General features: G+C 42.1%; 1 protein-coding gene across 2 annotated transcripts in view; it reads left to right on the plus strand.

The window, feature by feature from the left end:
• The window catches only part of LOC139544122 (GDNF family receptor alpha-2-like), a 68,758-nt gene extending 53,697 nt beyond the window's left edge, over nt 1–15,061 (plus strand). For both annotated transcript variants that reach the window (XM_071350900.1, XM_071350901.1), the window contains exons 6-10: nt 10,476–10,585; nt 11,982–12,122; nt 12,441–12,625; nt 13,388–13,435; nt 14,346–15,061. In XM_071350900.1, coding sequence (XP_071207001.1) covers nt 10,476–10,585; nt 11,982–12,122; nt 12,441–12,625; nt 13,388–13,435; nt 14,346–14,480 — 619 coding nt within the window. In that variant the 3' untranslated portion in view covers nt 14,481–15,061. The remainder of the gene's footprint in view (nt 1–10,475; nt 10,586–11,981; nt 12,123–12,440; nt 12,626–13,387; nt 13,436–14,345) is intronic.
• Nucleotides 15,062–25,076: the final 10,015 nt, after the last annotated feature.

Here is a 25,076-nt window from a genome sequence, read left to right on the forward strand (position 1 = left end):
AAAGCGGCAGCTCTAGCCTTTTGCTCAATGCGGATGTAAAAGGGTCTGAATAGTTTCCGAATGCACTGTACGTACGCACACACACAAACACACACTGTAATAATATTCTTGTCACACATTTTCCTTAGGAGGCTTTTGCTCACACACTGCTCTGGTACTGCTGATAACCACATGACATACCACACACACACACAAACACACACACACAGGCAATTACTCCCTACAGGAGACATAAACATGCACGCACACACACTTTCACTGCAATTACACTCAACAGGACAATGAAAGAGAGCAAAAGAGTGTGATAGGATACATAGAGAGATAGCGGTTCCACGCCAGGGTAACCCAAAATGTTTTTGGTATCTCGGATTGTTCTGGTAATTCTCACATACAGGCTTCATTTGGAGGAAGGATGTTTGACATGCTTTTTACATTTATATATTTTTTAATTGTGTGGAGAAAATCATGATGGAAGTTGCGATTTTAGGCCCTTTTTAAACCTATATGCCTCCTTTGAGGCAGAGAGACAGAGAAAGACAGAGAGAGAGAGAGAGAGAGAGAGAGTATAGACTAGATTATATGAGTCAGGTGAGTGTAGCAGTCATAGTGAGTGTATAGGTCGTTATCAATAAGGCGTCACAATAAGGTGCAGAGTGTTTGATTTGCCTGCTTGGGGGCAAGGAGACTCCCATCTCCACTATAACCATTGACAACTGTGTGCGGTTTTCAAGCGATTGTTAAATAAATATGAAGTATTTGGTTGTAACACCTCTTGAAGAGCATAGTCAGAACTACACATTTCAGATTATTCCACATTTAGCTCGATCATCAGAGTTATAGAGCAAGTAACTCCATGCTTTTCATGATCAGTAAACATCAATTGATCATGTTTTTCCGATACATGAGGGTAGCCTATCCATTTGGCTTGTAGCTCGCTAGTTTAGTTTAGGCTTTTGGAAAGAGCTTGACATTGTCCTTGTAAAGTTGACAGTCCGACTAACGTTACTGTCATCACCTCTAAAGATGGCATGCAAATCAAACAATATTTGGATATTGCTATCCATCTACTTTATCCCCTGAAGATTCGCTTGTTAACTAGCCATATTGACGTGATCTGTTATTAGCTAGCTTGTCAAATTGACATGGTCCATCAATCAATGTAACCTATCATGCCTGTCAGCAGCAATCATGATTAAACACTCTTAAAAACAATGTTGAAAAGGTGATTTTGCTAACTTTGCTAGGTAGGCCTATGTTGTTGGAGGAACAAGTACATTAGGTCTACTTACCAACATGTTTAACCAACTGTACAAAGTTGATTTGATTTGATTTGAAATGTTCTAATGGTAGTAAACATTATTAGCTAACAGTATATCGGCAAATGCGCCATTCTGCTGCTTGACAGGCAGAGCCCACAGAGGATTGGAAATTACATGACCAATTGATGTTTACTGATCATGAAAAGCATGCAGCTACTTGCTGTATAACTCTGATGATAGCGAGCTAAATGTGCGCAATTGTTTTGCATGGAGTAATCCGAAATGTTTAGTTCGGACTCTGCTTCTCAAGAGGTGATGATCTGTCTCCCCTTGCTCTTCATCTGCTTCCTCAAAACGCAAATATATTTTATCCTGGTGTATTGCCCTTTAACTTTCAACTAAGAAACATACTGTAGTTTTAATGAACAGCTTGCTTGTGCTAGGCATGTATTATCGATATCACATACGAGACCTGTGGTTTGTTACAGTAAAGCTAGACTATAATACCAATTCTAGCACTGACACCTTGTGATGATAATGTTGAACTGCATATAATTACAACAGGATGATACATAACATGAAGCAAACAAATTGCAACTTTGTTTCAAGCAACATGTATTTTGAAATTAAATTAAATTAACCTTAAAATATTCCTTTCTGCATGCCCCCATGATAGTGATATTTGCTAATAATGTCTCTCTCCTGTGCAAGTCATCCTTAAAGTGGAAATTACATAATTTAGCAACATGAAATCTTAAAAAAACACTTTTTAAAAACATTTTCTGACAAGCGAGTGTAACGGATGTGAAATGGCTAGCTAGTTAGCGGGTACGCGCTAGTAGCGTTTCAATCAGTTACGTCACTTGCTCTGAGACTTAAGTAGGGTTTCCCCTTGCTCTGCAAGAGCCGCGGCCTTTGTGGAGCGATGGGTAACGATGCTTCGTGGGCGACCGTTGTTGATGTGTGCAGAGGGTCCCTGGTTCGCGCCCGTGTCGGGGCGAGGGGACGGTTTAAAGTTATACTGTTACATTGATGCTGTTGACCCGGATCACTGGTTGCTGCGGAAAAGGAGGAGGTTGAAAGGGGGGTGAGTGTAACGGATGTGAAATGGCTAGCTAGTTAGCGGGTACGCGCTAGTAGCGTTTCAATCAGTTACGTCACTTGCTCTGAGACTTAAGTAGGGTTTCCCCTTGCTCTGCAAGAGCCGCGGCCTTTGTGGAGCGATGGGTAACGATGCTTCGTGGGCGACCGTTGTTGATGTGTGCAGAGGGTCCCTGGTTCGCGCCCTTGTCGGGGCGAGGGGACGGTTTAAAGTTATACTGTTACACGAGCACTTACTGTATACAGTATATAGTCATTTTCACGGTTTCATAAATTCTTAGAATGTTTGGGAATTATGTATACTGAGGCATTTGTGAAGAGTCGATAGCAATATAGAGTGGGAAAGTGGCTGTGTGTTTGGACAATTAATAGACACTGCAGTAAATAAAACCTAAAAAAAAACCATCTGTCTCGTCCAGGACCGGAGTCTACGCAGATCGGTGCACCATAGCCAACCAGAGCTACAGTAGGCCTTTATGCAAACGAGCCCTTTGTTACACAGGCCTGCCATCATTCACTTTGAACTGGATACAGAATGTCAATCTTCTTACATTTGGGAACTTTACAGCCCTATTGATCAAACAACCATGAAAAGGTAGGCTCTCTCTCCCTCAGTTATGCACATCAACAACAACAAGATCAACAACTAATACTAGCAAGAGTAAGATGAGGTAAAATCTGACCTAGGAACATTAGATAAACACTGTCTAACTTTTTCAGCTAGTTGGCCGTCAAAATTGCACTAATAAAATTGTAGCCTACTCGTCCTTCAGCAGCTTGCCTGCAATCAAGCACCCAAGCTAACTGGCTAAAGTTGGCTAGCTTGCTAGCTAGCTACTTCCAGACACAAATAAGAGAACTGAACTCACTCTGACCATTTTACTCACCCTAACAGAGCTGGTTAGCTAGGCTGTTTACATGTTATCTAGGAGCTGGCTAGCTAACATTAGGCTCCGTGTTTTTAGCTTGCTACATAAATAGATATGCTAGCATATTAGCCACGCTATGACTGACTTGTGATCATTGCCCTTGCTAGTTTGATTGTATTGAGATTCCCAGCCTTAGTTACATTCATCTGTTTTTGTCCAAAATATTGAGTCATTGAAACTGAAACAATGCATCCCGAACGGCGGCAGCAAACAATGTACCAGGCCCGCTGTGATTTACAACCTGATAGCAATATTTTTTGGACTACCAACATTTACATTTACATTTAAGTCATTTAGCAGACGCTCTTATCCAGAGCGACTTACAAATTGAAGACATGTATTGGTGTATTATATGAATCATGCATTGAACTGCATCCATCTATTCTACCAACAGTGGCTTAGTGTACGTCATGGAATGTTGAGTCAAATAAACTATTTTTTAAATGTCTTATAAAGTTGGTTTTGTAGCATAAACTGAGAATTTGATATTTTTGACTGATATTATGATTGTCTGTTTCATATCTGAAAAGTAGTTAAAATACTGTCAGTTCCACTTTAAGGCCTATCTTCATTACAAGGGTAAGGCTTGCACTCATCCATTTTAATGAAGGGATATAGCTGTAGAAGTCAGATCTGGTATCCTTCAACATGGTTAGCCTCGTTAATTGTCTAATAAAAAAGAAAAACCCACACACTGCTCTTGCCAGTATCAGCCTTTTATTTTATTTTAAGTTATTAGCAAATGATTCCCACACACGTATGTTCTCAGATGTGTGAATGGTTTTCCTATTTCTAATAGTATTATTTCAAATGCAGAAAACATCTCAACAAAATATAAACAAAATGTAAACAATTTGCTAATCCTGTTTTAGTTTAGAAATTACAAGCCATATGTACAAGTGCATTGGACATCCCCACAAGGCCAATACTAATCCCATCATACAGTATGTCTGCATTGGGCATTCATGCCATAAATAATCTCACATCAGTTGTAAGCAATGGAACCACAAGGGTAGAGCACGGATAGTGGAGGCCAGAGAAAAATCCCCTGGAGAGTGACCATTGTGAAGGGCCACTTTTACGTGGGCTGCAAAGTCGCCATGTAATGTATGAGTTCCGTCTCTGTATGGCTGATGGGGCCAGGGTGCAAACCCTAATCAAATGACACTTGTAGCTAGCATGTCAACCACTGGAGAAGGAGGACAGTGAGTGTAGCAGAATGAAGCAAATCAGCACAATATTGCAGGAGGGGATCCTCCCGCAGCTGAGATGCTTACGTTATTCAAGTATAGGTACATTCATAATAGAAAGGAGACACTAATTCAAGTATAAGGGGATGACATCACATCACAGTTGCTACTAGAACTCACCTCTACTAGTCACACCCCTTTCACCTCCCACGACACTGACAGTATAAATCAGCCGCTGACTGTGTGATCTGAGTCAATGTAGCAGAATGAAATACCCACAAAATGAATCCTGTGTGTGCTAGATTGACTCAGTTCACACAGTCCACTCTGCTGGCTGCTGAGATTGATGAGGAAAAGAATGTGGTCAGTTAATGTAGCAGAGGGGTGAGTGTGCTGAGGACCCCAACCTACATGTACAAATTACCTCGACTAACCTGTACTCCCGCACATTGACTTGGTATCGGTACACCCTGTACATAGCCTCGTTATTGTTATTCTATTGTGTTACTTTTTATAATTTTTTAAACTTTAGTTTATTTGGTAAATATTTTCTTAACTCTTTCTTGAACAGCATTGTTGGTTAACGGCTTGTAAGTAAGATTTTCACGGTATTTAGCACGTGTGACAAATTCAGTTTGATTTGATTTGATTTGACAGGTGAGTGCTAGGCTCTTTATCAATTCATCCTTCCTCGATTCCTCTCGTCACCTTCTTCTCAAATCCAATTGGAGAAGAAGGTCAGAGTGGAGTGACCTCGTACCTTCTCTTCCAATACAGCCATCATGTGGTGATGTCACCTGACCTGAGACCTAAAGTATTGTTATCCTAGCCCAACCAAGATAATGTTTTTTGTAGTATAATGGACTCTGCTTTGTGGGTATAAAGTGCAGTTGTGGACAGGGGTTACATCCTAGGTCAGCCATACAGGGATTGTTATACCCACACCAATGATCAAGGACATCAGCTTCTGCTGCAAATATGTGCAATACCATCAGACATAATTAGAGTGAGTGACAACCAAATAAAACAGGCAAAAAATAAATGTTCAATGACCAAAAAATACACTATACTAAATTCAAAGAATCAACACTTTATTTAAAATTATACAAAGAACGCCTATGTAAATGGTTAGTAGGTTTAGACATCCATCTCCAAAATAAGAGATGATTGAATAGTTAAATGAATAGTGTCTAATACAAATAATAAGCAGAATGTCAGGGCTGGGCTGGAACAGAAACCTGCTGTCATGACTGGCCACGAGAAACCAAATAGGTCAGATCAGATTTGAAATGAATAACTTCAATCAGACCCCATTTCACCCATAGAGAGGGGAGGATAGTACTAGTGGGGATTGACACTCACGCCCTGTTGTAAACAAGGGAGAAGATCCAGGTCTGTGCACTCAAAATTCACCAGAGGAATGTGCTATGTCTCAACAGAACTTTTCCCGCTGAAACTCTAACACTTTCAAAAGCGAATACTTGAACAATATTTTGAACGTAGAACGTTCGATCAATAGAACACTCTTGTCATTTTGTTTGTTATTTGTGCTGTCCTTAAAAATGTTATAAAGGAAATACTGTAACTTGTAAAGTATACCCACTACATGGATGAAGCTTCCATAGTATGGGTTGTGCAAGTAATTAAAAAATGCTGAAAGTGTTTTTGTTAAGAGAGGGATGTGATTTGAGAAGTTATAAGAGATAATTGTTTTCCATAACTTTGCGCAGTGTGTAATCACTGCCCCGGAGTGAGGTCAGGGAGCATGCCAGCTTGCCAGAACCACCCCTTTCGAGCAAAATGTATAAATGACGGGTTACGAATGAACACATCGAACCAGAAAAAAAGCGTGAAGCGGCAGCTACACGTTTAAAATGGTTTGAGCTTTGAATCGCAATACGAGGTGGAGACGATAAAATCATCTCCCGGACAATCACTGGTACGGCTGATTAGCTGTCCTGAGGAAGGTACATTCGGAAGTGAATTTAAGTATGACCATCCCGTTACTGTGCTCAATCCATTGTATTACGCTACTCTCATCACACCACTGGGGAACCATCGATATGTCTGGCTAGCCTATCTTCAAATAAGTATCTTCAAGAGCGAATAAAGGAAAATCAACTCTGTAGTTCTGTTCAGGACTACACGGCAAGTCAAACGATTATGTTAGGTCACCACAAAACCACATTAATCACAGCCATTTTTTCCAGCTAAAGGTAGCTTCACAAAAAACAGAATAGAGATACAATTAATCACTAACCTTCGATTATTTTCATCAGATGACACTCATAGGACTTCATGTTACACAATACATGCATGTTTTGTTTGATTAAATTCATATTTATATCAAAAAATCTGAGTTTACATTGAGGCGACTAGATTCACTAGTTGCAAAAACATCAAGTGACTTTGCATAGCCACATCGTTTCAACGAAATACTCATCATAAATATAGATGATAATACAAGTTATACACATGGAATTATAGATATACCTCTCCTTAATGCAACCGCTGTGTCAGATTTCAAAAAAACTTTACGGAAAAAGAAACGCACGCTATAATCTGAGACGGCGCTCAAAAGTAAAATACTACAGCTGCAAAGATGGCGTCAACATAAACACGAAAATACATGATAAATATTCCCTTACCTTTGATGATCTACATCAGAAAGCACACCAGGAATCCCAGGTCCACAATAAATGTTTGTTTTGTTCGGAAAAATCCGTTATTTATGTCCAAATACCTTCTTTTGTTAGCGCGTCTGGTTTACATATCCAAACGCTAATTCTGGTCAGCGTTATATCGGACAAAAACTTCAAAAAGTGATATTACCGGTCGAAGAAACATTTCAAACTAAGTACACAATCAATCATTAGGATGTTTTTAACATATAGCTTCAATAAAGTTCCAACCGGAGTATTCCTTCTTGTCTTCGTGAGCCATGGAACGCAAGTGAATTCCACAAGGAAAAAGCATGATCAGAAAATGGCTGCTCGATGGACACCTGACTGATTCTGCTATCATTCTCTCCCACAACATCATAGAAGTCTCATTATAATTTCTATTGATGGTTGACATCTAGTGGAACCCCTAGGCAGTGCACAATCATTCATAGCTCAAGGGGATTTCTTTAGGGACTCTGGTGAATACATACAAGCTCAGATTTCTGACTTCCTGTTTTGATTTCAACTCAGGATTTTGCCTGCCAATATGAGTTCTGTTAATCTCACAGACATAATTCAAACAGTTTTAGAAACTTTAGAGTGTTTTCTATCCAATACTAATAATAATATGGAAATATTAGCAACTATGACTGAGGAGCAGGCCGTTTGATATGGGCACCTTTCATCCAAGCTACTCAATACTGCCCCTTCAGCCATAAGAAGATATCTTATCGATTAGTCTTCTATTAATGTGTCATTATTTCCTTATCAGTTCTCATTACTGAACGTCGCAAACCCTTGGATATCTGCATGAACCCTTGTCTCCAAAATGAATTAGCGATATACAAATTGGCTTAATTATTTATTTACTAACTAACTAGACATATCACAGAAATACATAAACAAACAATATACAGTAGTTATTGGCTACTAACACAATGCATTGATAAGTCCCTAGTGGGCTAAACCGTTATGACGGCTTGGTAGACAATGGAAAGGGGTGGGGACAGATAAAAAGTGGGAAAGACTAAATGAATTCACTACACACAGTTGATAATTATATTCATTGAAATGCTAATCCATTGCACATCAACGGCCACTCATTCGAAAATAATTGCCATGTATATATTTACGCCCGTATGTCGTTGTTGTCTTCTCTGTTGGAATCGCTGGTCCATCTGCTGGAGAGTCAGTTCATCAGAGAGTCTCTGGTTAACTTCCCCAGAAGTCACTATGTCTTTCGTAGTTGTTGCTTTCTCAGCGGCTCTGGATAGTGTCTGTTATAATGGTTACGTCAGGCGTACAGATGGTCGTTGAATAGAATAGATGCTTCCGCGGATGTCATTATTCTCGTACTAGACTTACGTAATTTCCAACTAGAGACTAGCAATTCTATGTCTAGGATTTGCTCTTATTCTGTAGTGATCGATAGTCTCAGAGTTTAACAATTTCCAGCCGTTGTGGCAAACCTCTTCAAGGTTATGAGCGTTTGTCACAAATTAAGTGGGAAACTGTCACCAAATTACCCCAGAATGAGAGTTCTTTCGAACAGGACAGTACCTGTGTGTTTGTTTCTCCGTCATGGTCCACCCAGGTCGTAGGCAAGGTCAAGGATAGCAGGGTTCGGTACACAAATCGGGTTCTCGGTATGTCCAGGTCCAAACGCCAACAGGTAAGTCCAAAATAGTCCAGCTCATACACGGTAAATCCAGCCAATATCTATTGTCTCTTTCTCTACGGTTCATAGATACTTTCACCCCTCAATCCCTCTTCCTGGTTTTTCTTGACCCTTTATCTGTGTGTCGGCTCCACCTTCTGAGGGTTCCCCTTGCTTCTGGGACTTGTAGTTTTGGCAGTCGGCCATTTTGTGATCTGTAGTTCTGATCGGGGTGGCCATTTTAGTGATCGGGCAGAGCCCGTTTATTAGTTCTGCTCTCACATATCTGCCATTTATCACTCGACCCCCTTCTTTGCCACACCGTGTAGCCAACACTACACGCTGTCTGGTCTCCTGGGCCTATAGAGTTGTAGTTCTTAACCATTTCAACATGTAGCGTCAGCTCCATATTTTCTGGTCTAATGTAAATTTTGTCAGGAGTGGATTTTATACACTTCTGAGAAAAGGGTGGTCCATGACGCCAACGTAATGTCTATGCTCACATGGGCGTGGCCACTGATTTGGTTAACTTTATTTGAAAACACATATTTTCTCATTTAGAAGGTCAACATCACAATACATCTTTTCACAAATAGTTTCATGTTTAATCACATATGTTTCACAATATTTAGATGTAAAACCCATAATTAAGAAGTATACACAACCAAAAACACAGTAATGAGTGTTTCTTGTCCTTCATGAGATCACCAAATGAAACAAACTCGTCATGACTGTCCCTTAAGTGTCCACGGACCACTCCCACATTCTCAAAAATAGAAATATTGTTTAATTATTCAAACTTTTGATGTCAAAGGGTCTCTCTGTGTTCCACTGTTTACATTCCAATCTCGAACACTACAGAGCATAAAACAGCCCGACTTCCCGCTCTCCCCCTCTACGATAGAGAGCATGCTGTACAGCGGACCCACTGTAACCTGATCCTTCAGATCGTCACAGGGTTATGACAGCACAGAGACACGTAATATTGTCAGTATATCCATAATCTTTGGATGAACCGACCACAGTACAGGGTCATGTTTAGATGGAATAGCGTTTATGTCAAAATGATATCTTTTTTTTGTTGCATTTTAGCTAACCCTTTAACTAACTTGAACCTAATTCTCCTAACTTGCTATGTTAATTGTCCTAACCTGCTGCATAAGTTCTCCTAACCTGCTACGAAAAGTAAATTCTGACAAACGGTATACCATCGAGTCTAGTCAAAACCCAGTTACAGCCATGCATCCACTCAACCATTTTCTATTCTATTCCAACAAATAACTAACATACAACTAATCAGAAAAGTGCAAAGTAGTTTCTAGGTAGATCATTCATTAACATTACAATTCAGAACAACTGATTCACAATATCTTAGAACTATACAACAGTCACTTAGAAAACAATATCTCCCATAAAATAACCCTACAGTATGATCATAGATCATACTGCAAGTAAAATGGTAAAATGACCATGTATTTGGTATTTTATAAGAATCTCCATTAGCTGTTGCAAAAGCAGCAGCTAATCTTCCTGGGGTCCACACAAAATATGAAACATAATACAGTATGACATAATACAGAACATCAATAGACAGCTCAAGAACAGCTCAAGGACAGAACTGCATACATTATGTTATGATGAAAATGTAAAATGTGCCTGTGTGTGTATTGATGTAGATCAAGACTGGCTGATTTCCATACGAACTGTCAGATGACTGGTCACTCCATCACCAGCTGTCCCCATGATAACTACCATGGCTGCCTCATGGCCTACGTAGGCCTCATTGGTGAGTACACACACAAACACACACACACACACACACACACACACACACACACACACACACACACACACACACACACACACACACACACACACACACACACACACACACACACACACACACACACACACACACACACACACACACACACACACACACACACCTAGCCGAAAATCTGAAAAATCTGTTGATGTGCCCTTGAGAAAGGCAAATAAAACAAATTTGCTCTAGGTGCACCGTAGTACTATTGCTGACCCTGTAAAACAACACATTTCACTGCACCTATGTGATAATAAAAGGGTAAAGCCATTTGAATTCAATCACTTTTTGACATTATCCTGTTTGATTTAAAGGGACGTTTTGGGCGTGAATGCCAAAACATTCTGGAGAATGTACTCAAAGTTGACCTATTTTGCATCATCAAAGGTTTTTGTGTTGTGGACGCTATCGGTTGAGACACAGCATGCTCTTGAATACAGAGTGGGTGTCATTTCAATCATAGAAATAGAATTCATAAAATGGATTCCTTCAGACCACTGCTGGTACACCCTTGAAATTTAAATGACTACCACAAAGATGGCCACCGGTCCACTCACCGTCGAATGTCAACTTAAATGGTCATGTCTGTTCTATTATCTGTATTTCTATCATTTCAAAAAGGTTTCCTATGGAAGATTGACAGTATAATTTAAAAACAACAGATATTCCCATTCAAGTCAACATTCTCTGATGTGTGGACCTCCAACCGTCTTTGTGGTACCTTTTGAAAGTCAAAATGTATAATTTATTCCCATTTTATCAGCCAAAACATGACACCCACCCTGTATTCAAGAGCATGTTGTGTCTCAACCGATGTCGGGCACAACACAAAAACCTTTGATGATGTAAAATAAGTTACAACATATGGGAATATGAAAAAATCAGAGTTTAGGCGTGTTTAGATAATTGACATGTAGGTTAAAAAAAATGACATAATATATATATTTTATTATTACTATTATTTTTTAACAGTTTGACAACCCTGTTTGTAAACTTTTAAATTATATACATCTCAACCGTTTATCTTTTCAGTGATGAGACATAGATATCACATGGTATGGTGGGGTATGCAAAATAGGTCAATTTTATCTCTTGAATGTTTTGACATTTAGGTCCAGAAAGTCACTTTCAGAGCACTTATACAATGGGCTAATATGTATGGAAAGTTTCATTCAAATCAAAAGGGGTGCTGTCAAAAAAGTGATTGAATTGAAATGGAATAATCCAAAACATCAGAATTTTTTTACACACACTTTCTCCATATTACAGCCGTTTGATGGAAAGGTTTCTATCCCAGCAGAAGTGTTCTTCAAACATACTCTTGGTCCTTACTATCATCCCCCCCTCCCTCTCTCTCCAGGGTCTGATGTGACTCCTAACTACATGGACAGCAGTCCCAGTAACAGCACCATCTCTCCCTGGTGCTCCTGCAGAGGGACTGGCAACCAGGAAAATGAGTGTGACGCCTTCCTCAGAGACTTCACACACAACACCTGCCTCAGTGAGTGGAGTGCCAGCGTGTGTGTGTGTGTGTGTGTGTGTGTGTGTGTGTGTGTGTGTGTGTGTGTGTGTGTGTGTGTGTGTGTGTGTGTGTGTGTGTGTGTGTGTGTGTGTGTGTGTGTGTGTGTGTGTGTGTGTGTGTGTGTGTGTGTGTGTGTGTGTGTGTGTGTGTGTGTGTGTGTGTGTGAAAGAGAGAGAGAGAGGTCCCTAGGTGTTTTTTTAAAAATAACAGTGACCTAGCTACAATACCTGCACTCCATCTTGCCTCTTAAAGTCACAGCCTGTATCTTCTCTCCTTTTCTCCTGCCTGTTTTTGTAGAGAATGCCATCCAGGCGTTTGGCTATGGTCCAGAGGGGAGTGTACTTCCTGTTATAGAGTCTTTGGCCACGCCCTTTCCTCCCATACAGCCACCACTAAACTCTAAGCCCGCCCCCTCGCTCCATGCCAATGAAATCAAGCCTCAGGACAGCACCTGTGTCTTCTCAACCTGCGCCAACCTTAAGGTGTGTGCGTGCGTGTGTGTGTGTGTAGTGACGTTGGTTCAGATGAAGTAGTGTATCTACTTTCATAGCGGATATTGGGCATAATCTATGAATTATTTAATTATCTGAAATATCTGGTCCTGCCGCTTTATATATAAATCTAACTGGAAAGGAGCCTGGAGGGGGGAATACACACACAGAAATAATACACAAAGGTAACAGTGTGAAATAGAATGGAATTATTCATGCTGTTTGTATATGTATACATACATGGGTGTGTACGTGTGTGCGTTCGTGCATGATTTTGCGTGTGCGTGTGTAAACTGTAGTGTATGTTTAAACTGTCAGAGCCCTGCAGCTGGGAGTCTAATCCCAGGACTGCTGCCTCCTGCACAGAACTCCTGACATTCAGACTGATCACGTAGAGCAGGGGGAGGGTGTGGGTGTGTGTATGTTTAATAACGTTAACTAGTTATTTCTCTCTCAGTTTTCTGCTCTCTATTATTCTCTTCATTTCCTGGCCATGAAAACAGCTCTTCTTGTTCTGAGAAGAGATAAGATCTGATTGGCTCTTCCAGCCAGGCGGCGGGCGTGGATATGCTAATGAGACCCAGAGAGGGGCTGATGGGAGAGGGGGATAACTGGAGATACTGGCATGCGCACGAGAGAGAGTGAGAGAGTGAGAGAGAGAAAGTATAGGCTACATTACATGAGTCTGGTGAGTGTGTTGTTGTTGCTCATGCTGTGTGTAAGTCAATGCTGATGGTGTATGTTTTTTTACAGGATGGAGAACAAAAGTGCATTCCCTCCAATGACTTTGAGTGTGAAGAGGTGAGTATGAGTGTCTGTGCATTAGTGTCTGTGAATTTGTGTGTGTGTGAGTGAGTGAGTGAGTGAGTGAGTGAGTGAGTGAGTGAGTGAGTGAGTGGGTGAGTGGGTGAGTGGGTGAGTGGGTGTGTGTGTGTGTGTGTGTGTGTGTGTGCGTGTGTGTGTGCTTGCATGTCTGTCTCTGACAGAACTAATAGCAGGTTGTATGAAAGCAACAAATTTGACATCAGTGTCTGTTGTAGGTGTTTTTGAGACACTATGTTGCTCCTCCTGCTGCGACTCCTCTTTCATTAATTCCTTAATGCTTAAGTTAAGTGTTAAGTTTGGGATAGGATTAAAACAAAAACAATTAAGTCTACCACTGGGATTGACCACACAAACCTAGGAGCCAGAGCTTGTGGCTTATACCCATCCACCATCCCTGTTCACAATGCTTTAGCAAAACCCAAGCCTACTTGATGGTATTAGCGCTCAACGTTGCCCCTAGTGGCATTTTATTTAAAAGGCATCTCCCAACATCCTCTGGAAATGGATGGATGTTCAATTTCAAAGTGAATCTTGAGCAACCTGGCTGAAATCGCTCCTCCTGCTTTGTAACATTCCTCCACATTCTGTCCATTTGTCATATCTAGTTTACTCTTCTCTGCATCTCCATCTACTCTGTCCATTCATCTTTAACTAACTTCATCACTCTGTTCATCCATCCAGCTATTCACTCATAACTCAATCCTGTCTTTCCCCTCTTTCTCTCATCTTCTCTCATCTTCTCTCTCTCCTCAAAACACATTTACATCTTATGTTTAATTCTCTCTCTCTCTCTCTCTCTCTCTCTCTCTCTCTCTCTCTCTCTCTCTCTCTCTCTCTCTCTCTCTCTCTCTCTCTCTCTCTCTCTCTCTCTCTCTCTCTCTCTCAGGCATTATTGGCACAGGGTTCTAAAGGAGAAGAGGGTAGAGCCCAGCACTCTGCAGCAGCCCCTGGAACCCTGATTGTGAGAGAGTGTGTGAGTGTGTGCATGTCCATGTTGGGGCTTCTGCTCCAGGCTCTGTAGTACACACGTACACTCCTGACTGCTGACCTCAAAACCCTGTCCTCGGGGTCAGACAGGAAGCCCAAACGCCACCCACAGGAAGTTCTGTGACATCACATCCTCCACTACCATGTCAAAACAACAACATCGACAGAAAAACTGAGCGAAGATGAAAGCAGAGTAGAAGAAAGGAGGAAAGGTATAGGAGAGGAGAAGTGATGAGATGAGGAGGATAAGAGAGAGAGGACAGAGAAGAGACTGGCACCCATTCTACAGAGAGACAAAGAGAAGGAGAGAGAGAAGGAGACAGACGCTGGATGGATGATTCTACACATGCCCTGTCCTATCCTCCCACCCTGAACACTGTGGACTCTCAGGTCTGCATTACCACCCTTTGTCTTGGTGTTTCTGAGTGTATACACACTTTGGCTGAGATGGCAGTTTGATGTCTAACTGATAGAGTGCAGAATGAGTTGGTGAAGTGTGCTGCCAAAAGACGCACTTCCTAAAAATCTGATGGGACACTGCACCTCCAGAAATTCATCCTCATATGCATTTTAAAAGAAACTGTAAACAGGGTGCGAATTACGGGGGGGGGGGGGGGGGGGTGCTCAGCTCACCTGAATGAGACGTTAGCTCCCTTAAATGCAACCGAAGTCAAACTTTGGGGGACTGCTAAATACAGCTAATTTAACTATTCTCCGATTTGTTTAAAATGCAGTGGTAAATATGTTTTACAGGTGGTAAATATGAGAATAAAAGATTCCGAATGAAATAATCACCCCTATCTCTCTGTCATGGTTTAAACCATTTATTTCTATGTAGAGGCGCTGTCCACTTAGTACTGCTGAATTTTGGCCTCAGCTGAGCTCCTTTACGCATAGATTTTCCTTTGTACTTCCTCATTTGAGGAAGTCCTTGATAAAAAATAGTCTTTATTATTTGTTGTTTTATCATTGTTTGCTTTTGTCAGTCAGCTGTTTAGAGCGCCCATTGCTTTGTTTTCCAGGTGCGTGTGGGTACTGGTGTTCTCCGTGCCGCCCGGGGCCAGAAGTACCAGACCGTTTATTTAACTTTATTATTTTCTATCAATATTTGTTTTCTTTCCTAGATCAGCTGATGATGGTCAACAGTATCACTAACCAACTAGCCTATAGCTAGTCACCAATGTGCATCCAGTTCATCCATCAAGTATATATTAATGAAAGTAGGCCTTTAAGGTGACTTGTTTGGTGAGAAGCATCTGATTTTGCCATGGCATAGGTCTACATCCTTTTGGATTTATGTGCCCATGACAACTGTTTTCACATCATAAAATGTCATGTTGGCATAGTTACAGTACATTTTCAGAAATCTCCAAGATCCAGGATTCGTACAGGGTTTAAGTTCAATGTTCTAATTCAATTGTTAAATACTTATTTATGACAAATAACACCGTCATTAATGTAATTCATGTAAGGAAAGAAAGTTACTGTTTTATGTCACACGATCTGTGAAGACTCCAAGCATTAACTCATGAGTTATGGACAGCTCATGAACTAGGATGTAAAACATGTTTTGATTCAACTCATGTATTATATTGAATGTAGGCTACCTGTTCTGCGTGTGTTCATGTGTGTAAAATTGCCTCGGCTGAGAGGGTAGGCTACCGGCAGTGGTGTAGGCCTGGTTTACCCACCTTTTTCTGAAAAATGCATTGAAAGTAGTCTATAGGGAGCATTTTCACCGCGACCGGCAATAGGCTACTGGTAGGCCTATTAGAAGTTCATGGTAAAACACATTGTAGTCTAGTCTAGTAAGTTGACACTGTGTGTTAGGGTAACCATCCCATTTTCCTAGACGCATTTCAGGTGTCCCGACTTTTCAGGCTACAAAAAATGTAAATTTGTCAGCGAGACGCATCAATTAATGCAGGCCTAATCAATGGCAACCTCTGAATGTCATTAGACACACTGTTTGGTGTTTTGTAACAAATGTCTATTTCCATTCATCAAATGACGTGAGTATACATGCAGTTTGAATTCTGGAATTATTTTGGAGTGTACCAACATGCACAGGTAGCCTACTTTTTGAAGTGATTTGTTTGATAATCAGATGAAAATATCATGACTGGTTGTGTTCATGCCCCATTTAAAGGTCATTCATTTTTACCGTTTAAATTACATCTTCATTATTAGGCCCATACATTTTTTTCAATAGAGACCCCCCCTGAATGTCATGAGGTAATTCGCACTCTGACTTTAAACCTCAAGTGTGAAGAATGGGACAGGGCAACAATCGAGGAGAGGACTCACCTGCTAGGGCCTCTGACTCTACTTTGATTAGATGGACACTACTGGCATTGGACTAGACTGCACTGACTCTAATGTGATTGGAGCAAAAAGTCCAACTAGGAGGGACTGTTCCTCTGTCTCTGATCTCAGTAACCTTCACATCTCACACATACACACATACATACATACAGACAGACAGACAGACAGACAGACAGACAGACAGACAGACAGACAGACAGACAGACAGACAGACAGACAGACAGACAGACAGACAGACAGACAGACAGACAGACAGACAGACAGACAGACAGACAGACAGACAGACAGACAGACAGACAGACAGACAGACAGACACACAGACAGACACAGACAGACAGACACAGACAGACAGACAGACAGACAGACAGACAGACAGACAGACAGACAGACAGACAGACAGACAGACAGACAGACAGACAGACAGACAGACAGACAGACAGACAGACAGACAGACAGACAGACAGACAGACAGACAGAAAACTGTAAAAAGAAAATAGAGTCAATGTAAAAATATGATTAAAAAAGTAAGTCTCACTCCACAGCTGTGTGCGGCAGTTTGAGTGTATACATTTGTATTATATATTTGTGTGTGTGTGTGTGTGTGTGTGTGTGTGTGTGTGTGTGTGTGTGTGTGTGTGTGTGTGTGTGTGTGTGTGTGTGTGTGTGTGTGTGTGTGTGTGTGTGTGTGTGTGTGTGTGTGTGTGTGTGTGTGTGTGTATTATAATTGTGTGCATTATACCTCTGAAACTCTGTGGAGTATTTTTCTATGTTGGAGTGTGAGGCTAGTGGAGATCCAGAACACGGACAGAGGTGTGACACACACTTGTTCTCCAGGGAATGTGTGTAAATCATCTGTTGCCATGGATACTGGTGGTGCCAACACTCATCTCTGTCAGGTCTTACTGTACTTGTCATCTTTTCTTTTCCTGCTGTGAGAGAGAGAAAAAAAGAGAGTGCGAGAAGAAGAGGGGGAGAGAGAAAATGAGAGAAAAGTAAGAGGAGAAAGGAGAGGAAGGGAGGATTATACGGTGCAGGTTTCTATGTACGCTTTTACTGAGCTACAGCAGTGTAAATGAAATATGTGTCTAAAGACCAGAATAAAAACATCTGTAACAATACCTGAGTTTTCTGTGTGATTGACTAATACAAACATCATGAGATCTGTATTGATGTGTGTCTATGTTTTTCCTACTTTGTTTCAGCAAGGGGTTTCATTTAGTACATAGACATCAGCTACTACTATGAAGTACACTACATGACCAAAAGTATATGGACAATGTCATTGTATGCTGTAGAGTTAATATTTTCCTTTACTGGAACTAAGGGGCCTAGCCCGAACCATGAAAAACAGCTCCAGACCATTATTCCTCCTCCACCAAACTTTACAGTTGGCATTTTGCATTGGGAAAGGTAGCGCTTGCCTGGCATCCGCCAAACCCAGATTTGTCCATCTCACTGCCAGATGGTGAAGCGTGATTAATTACTTCAGAAAACGCGTTTCCACTGCTGCAGAGTCCAATGGCGGCGAGCTTTACACCACTCCAGCCGACGCTTGGCATTGCACATGGTAATCTTAAGCTTGTGTGCGGCTGCTAGGCCATGGAAACCCATTATATGAAGCTCCCGATGAACAGTTATTGTGCTAACGTTGCTTCCAGAAGCAGTTTGGAACTCATAGTGAGTGTTGCAACCGAGGACAGATGATTTTTAAGCGCTGCGCACTTCAGCACTCGGCAGTCCTGTTCTGTGAGCTTATGTGGCCTACCACTTCACGGCTGAGCCGTTGTTGCTCCTAGACTATTCCACTTCACAATAACAGGACTTACAGTTGACTGGGGCAGCTCAAGCAGGGCAGAAATTTGACAAACTGATTGTGGGAAAGGTGGCATCCTATGACGGTGCCACGTTTAATGTCACTAAGTTCTTCAGTAAGGCCATTCTATTGCCGATGTTTGTCTATTGAGATTGTATGGCTATGTGCTCGATTTTATACAGCTGTCAGCAACAGATGTGGCTGAAATAGCCGAATCCACTAATTTGAAGGTGTGTCCAAATACTTTTGTATATATAATGTCACTTTTAAGGTTTCAGGTAGCCTAGTGGTTAGAGCGTTTAGCCAGTAACTGAAAGGTTGCTGGTTTGAGTACCCAAGGTGACCAATCTGTCGATGAGCCCAACAAGGTATTTAACCCTAATTTGCTCCAGGGGCGCTGTAGGACTATGTAAAACAACACATTTCACTGCACCTATCCGGTGTGTGACAATAAAACAGTATTATTTTATCAACTTATGAAACCTGGATCTCAAGGTCGGTGCTAATTTTCATTATTCTCCTCTAATCAGGGACTGATTCAAACCTGGGACACCAAGTACATTCTGCTTAGCTCTCCATTTCACAGAAAGTTTGGTCACGTCATATCTTCAATCTACTTTTCTTTCACAATGTACGAGCACAGACAGACAGACAGACAGACAGACAGACAGACAGACAGACAGACAGACAGACAGACAGACAGACAGACAGACAGACAGACAGACAGACAGACAGACAGACAGACAGACAGACAGACAGACAGACACACACACACACACACACACACACACACACACACACACACACACACACACACACACACTGGCAGTGAGAGGAGTTAATCACGGTCTTAATTCTCTCCTCCTGCTGTAACTGTGTTTAAAACATAAGCTCATAATATGAGGATCTATCTGCAGTGTGTGTGTGTGTGTGTGTGTGTGTGTGTGTGTGTGTGTGTGTGTGTGTGTGTGTGTGTGTGTGTGTGTGTGTGTGTGTGTGTGTGTGTGTGTGTGTGTGTGTGTGTGTGTGTGTGTGTGTGTGTGTGTGTGTGTGTGTGTGTGTGGATATGCAGCAGCAAAGACAAAGGGGCATTCAGCCCTCCTGCATATTGCTATAGCAACAAGTGTGAAGTGCGTTGGGAAAAGGCTAATTGCAACCCAAGAAAGAAGGAAGAGGGGGGGGGGGGGGCTGAGGAAGGGAGGAGGGGATAGAGAGGTTTGTAGCCCTTTCATGCAGTCAATGACCAAAAGCTCCCTCTTTGGTCTCAACGGTGGAATGTTATTAATGTTTTTATAAAAAATAAAGATATTTTTTAACTGCTGAAAACCCAATGTTTCTATGTCAAATGGTTTTGCAAACTCAAAATGTTATTTTTTTATTTAACCAGGCAAGTCAAATCAAATCAAATGTATTTATATAGCCCTTCTTACATCAGCTGATATATCAAAGTGCTGTACAGAAACCCAGCCTAAAACCCCAAACAGCAAGCAATGCAGGTGTAGAAGCAAGGTGGCTAGGGAAAACTCCCTAGAAAGGCCCAAACCTAGTAAGAAACCTAGAGAGGAACTAGGCTATGAGGGGTGGCCAGTCCTCTTCTGGCTGTGCCGGGTGGAGATTACAACAGAACATGGCCAAGATGTTCAAATGTTCATAAATTACCAGCAGGGTCAAATAATAGTAATCACAGTGAACAGGTCAGGGTTCCATAGCCGCAGGCAGAACAGTTGAAACTGGAGCAGCAGCACGGCCAAATGGACTGGGGACAACAAGGAGTCATCATGCCAGGTAGTCCTGAGGCATGGTCCTAGGGCTCAGGTCCACCGAGAGAGAGAAAGAAAGAAAGAAAGAGAGAAAGAGAGAATTAGAGAGAGCATACTTAAATTCACACAGGACACCAGAAAAGACAAGAGAAATACTCCAGATATAACAGACTGACCCTAGCCCCCCGACTTATAAACTACTGCAGCATAAATACTGGAGGATGAGACAGGAGGGGTCAGGAGACACTGTGGCCCCATCCGATCATACCCCCGGACAGGGCCAAACAGTCAGGATATAACCCCACCCACTTTGCCAAAGCACAGCCCCCACACCACTAGAGGGATATCTTCAACCACCAACTTACCATCCTGAGACAAGGCTGAGTATAGCCCACAAAGATCTCCGCCATGGCACAACCTTCACACTCCTGGGCCAGATTACACTCAATCATATGACCCACTGAAGAGATGAGTCTTCAGTAAAGACGTAAAGGTTGAGACTGAGTCTGCGTCTCTCACATGGGTAGGCAGACCATTCCATAAAAATGGAGCTCTATAGGAGAAAGCCCTGCCCCCAGCTGTTTGCTTAGAAATTCTAGGGACAATTAGGAGGCCTGCGTCTTGTGACCGTAGCGTACGTGTAGGTATGTACGGCAGGACCAAATCGGAAAGATAGGTAGGAGCAAGCCCATGTAATGCTTTGTAGGTTAGCAGTAAAACCTTGAAATAAATTAACATGAAGCCAGTGTAGGGAGGCTAGCACTGGAGTAATATGATCTATTTTTTTAGTTCTAGTTAACTGAAGTCTATTTAATGCTTTATCCAGATAGCTGGAAAGTAGAGCATTGCAGTAGTCTAACCTAGAAGTAACAAAAGCATTGATACATTTTTCTGCATCATTTTTGGACAGAAAATGTCGGATTTTTGCAATATTACGTAAATGGAAAAAAGCTGTCGTTGAAACAGTCTTGATATGTTCGTCAAAAGAGAGATCAGGGTCCAGAGTAATGCCGAGGTCCTTCACAGTTTTATTTGAGACGACTGTACAACCATCAAGATTAATTGTCAGATTCAACAGAAGATCTCTTTGTTTCTTGGGACCTAGAATAAGCATCTCTGTTTGTCCGAGTTTAAAAGTAGAACGTTTGCAGCCATCCACTTCCTTATGTCTGAAACACAGGCTTCCAGCGAGGGCAGTTTTTGGGCTTCACCATGTTTCATTGAAATGTACAGCTGTGTGTCATCCGCATAGCAGTGAAAGTTAAACATTATGTTTTCGAATGACATCCCCAAGAGGTAAAATATATAGTGAAAACAATAGTGGTCCTAAAAAGGAACCTTGAGGAACACCGACATTTAGAGTTGATTTGTCAGAGGACAAACCACTCACAGAGACAAACTGATATCTTTCTGACAGATAAGATCTAAACCAGGCCAGAACTTGTTCGTGTAGACCAATTTGGGTTTCCAATCTCTCCAAAAGAATGTGGTGAACGATGGTATCAAAAGCAGCACTAAGGTCTACGAGCACGAGGACAGATGCAGAGCCTCGGTCTGACGCCATTAAAAGGTAATTTACCACCTTCACAAGTGCAGTCTCAGTGCTATGATGGGGTCTAAAACCAGACTGAAGCATTTCATATACATTGTTTGTCTTCAGGAAGGCAGTGAGTTGGTGCGCAACAGCTTTTTCAAACATTTTTGAGAGGAATGGGAGATTCGATATAGGCCGATAGTTTTTTATGTTTTCTGGGTCAAGGTTTAGCTTTTTCAAGAGAGGCTTTATTGCTGCCACTTTTAGTGAGTTTGGTACACATCCGGTGGATAGAGAGCCGTTTATTATGTTCAACATAGGAGGGCCAATCACAGGAAGCAGCTCTTTCAGTAGTTTAGTTGGAATAGGGTCCAGTAGGCAGCTTGAAGGTTTAGAGGCCATGATTATTTTCATGTCAAGAGATATAGTACTAAAACACTTGAGTGTCTCCCTTGATCCTAGGTTCTGGCAGAGTTGTGCAGACTCAGGACAACTGAGCTTTGGAGGAATATGCAGATTTAAAGAGGAGTCTGTAATTTGCTTTCTAATGATCATGATCTGTTCCTCAAAGAAGTTCATGAATGTATTACTGCTGAAGTGAAAGCCATCCTCTCTTGGGTAATGGTGCTTTTTAGTTAGCTTTGCGACAGTATCAAAAATACATTTTGGATTGTTCTTATTTTCCTCAATTAAGTTGGAAAAATAGGATGATCGAGCAGCGAGGGCTCTTCGATACTACACAGTACTGTCTCCAGTTAAGAACAAATTCTTATTTTACAATGACGGCCTACCCCAGCCAAACCCTCCCCTAACCCGGACGACACTGGACCAATTGTGCGACGTCCTATGGGACTCTCGATCACAAACGTTGTGATACAGCCCAGGATTGAACCAGGGTCTGTAGTGACACCTTTAGCACTGAGATGCAGTGCCTTAGACCTCTGCGCCACTCAGGAGCCCACTATATATACAAAAGTTTCAAATTAGTGGATTCGGCTATTTCAGCCACACCCGTTGCTGACAGGTGTATAAAATCGAGCACACAGCCATGCAATCTCCATAAACAAACATTAGCAGTAAAATGGCCTTACTGAAGAGCTCAGTGACTTTCAAAGTGGCAATGTCATAGGAGGCCATCTTTGCAAAAAGTCAGTTTATCAAATCTCTGCCCTGCAAGACCTACCCCAGTCAACTGTAAGGGCTGGTATTGTGAATTGGAAACGTATAGGAGCAACAACAGCTCAGCCACGAAGTGGTAGGCCATACAAGCTCACAGAAAGGGAGTGCTGAAGCGCGTAGCGCTTGAAAATCGTCTGTCCTCGGTTGCAACACTCACTACCGAGTTCCAAACTGCCTCTGGAAGCCACGTCAGCACAATAACTGTTTGTTGGGAGCCTCATGAAATGAGTTTCCATGGCCAAGCAGCCGCACACAAGTCTAAGAACAACATGCACAATGCCAAGCGTCGGCTGGAATGGTGTAAAGCTCAACGCCATTGGACTCTGGAGCAGTGGAAACGCGTTCTCTGGAGTGATGAATCACGCTTCACCATCTGGTAATCCGATAGACGAATTTGGGTTTAGCGGTCGCCAGGAGAACGCTACCTTTCCCAATGCAAAATGCCAACAGTAAAGTTTGGTGGAAGAGGAATAATGGTCTGGGGATGTTTTTCATGATTCGGCTATGCCAGCATACAATGACATTCTAGACAATTCTATGCTTCCAAATTTGTGGCAACAGTTTGGGGAAGGCCCTTTCCTTTTTCAGCATGACAATGCCCCCTTGCACAAAGCGAGGTCCATAAAGAAATGGTTTGTCGAGATTGATGTGGAAGGACTTGACTAGCCTGCACAGAGCCCTGACCTCAACCCCATCGAACACCTTTGGGATGAATTGGAACTCCGACTGCGAGCCAGGCCTAATCGCCCAACATCAGTGCCCAACCTCACTAATGCGCTTGTGGCTGAATGGAGCAACTACCCGCAGCAATGTTCCAACATCAAGTGGAAAGCCTTCCTAGAAGAGTGGAGGCTGTTATAGCAGCAATGGGGGGGACCAACTCCATATTAATGCCATGGTTTTGGAATGAGATCTTTGATGAGCAGGTGTCCGCATACTTTTGGTCATATAGTGTACATTTCAACTCTATATATGACATTGTACAGGTGTTTTCTTTTTTTTAGCCCATAACCATGTGTGTGAGGTGTATACTTTTGTTTCAAAGTAGATTTGTTTAAGACTCTGTGTCACTCTGTGTGGCCCTGATTTAACCCACTGCAATAAAGGTTAAAGGAATGCAGGAAAAGGAAGAGGAGTCTCTGCCTCTCTTTCAATCTTCCTCTCACTTTTTCTCTCTTCCCCTCTCACCCCCTCTTTCTGTTTTGTTTCTCTCCCTCTCTGTCTCTATCTCTGATAAAGCAATCATGGTAAACATCAGGAGGACTCACAAGCAGATAACCACATGACATACCACATACACACACAGGCACAGGAACAGGCATGCACACACAGCACTCTCTGTGCTGACAGGACTGTGAAAGCTCTCTGCTGGTGGCAGAAAGGCCTCCAAGGATGACAGTAGCAATCAGCACAGTGTGTACACACACCACCCGTGTCCTGTGTTGATGAATGTGTCAGCTGAGATCAGTGTGTCTTGTTCTGTCGGGCCCTCTGAGGTTGACTTCTCTTACTATAACACCCTAGCACCAGGAGATACTGCAACTTGAGAGAGAGCGAGGAGAGAGAGCAGGAGAGAGATAGCAGGAGAGGGGGAGAGAGGAGAAAGAGAGAGAGAGAGAAAGAAAGAAAGAAAGACAGGGAAGAGTGGGTGAGAGAGGAGAAAGATGGGAGAGTTGGGGGAGAGAGCAAGGCTATAACACCCTAGCACCAGGAGACATTGCAACATAGCCAAGAAAGGGGAGAGAGCGAGAGAGAGATAGCAAAAGTATAACACCATGTCACCAGTAGACTATAACACTCTTACACCAGGAAAAATACATATAGGCAGGCCTAGCTGGCGCAGAGAGCAAGACTGAAAGACAGAGAAGGAGAAAGAGAGATAACACAAAGGGAGAGACGCAGATCCTGATAGAGACAGAGAGAGAGAGAGAGAGAGAGAGAGAGAGAGAGAGAGAGAGAGAGAGAGAGAGAGAGAGAGAGAGAGAGAGAGAGAGAGAGAGAGAGAGAAAGAGAGCGAGA

Source organism: Salvelinus alpinus, chromosome 18, assembly GCF_045679555.1.
Source record: "Salvelinus alpinus chromosome 18, SLU_Salpinus.1, whole genome shotgun sequence".
Classification (NCBI taxonomy): Eukaryota; Metazoa; Chordata; class Actinopteri; order Salmoniformes; family Salmonidae; genus Salvelinus; species Salvelinus alpinus.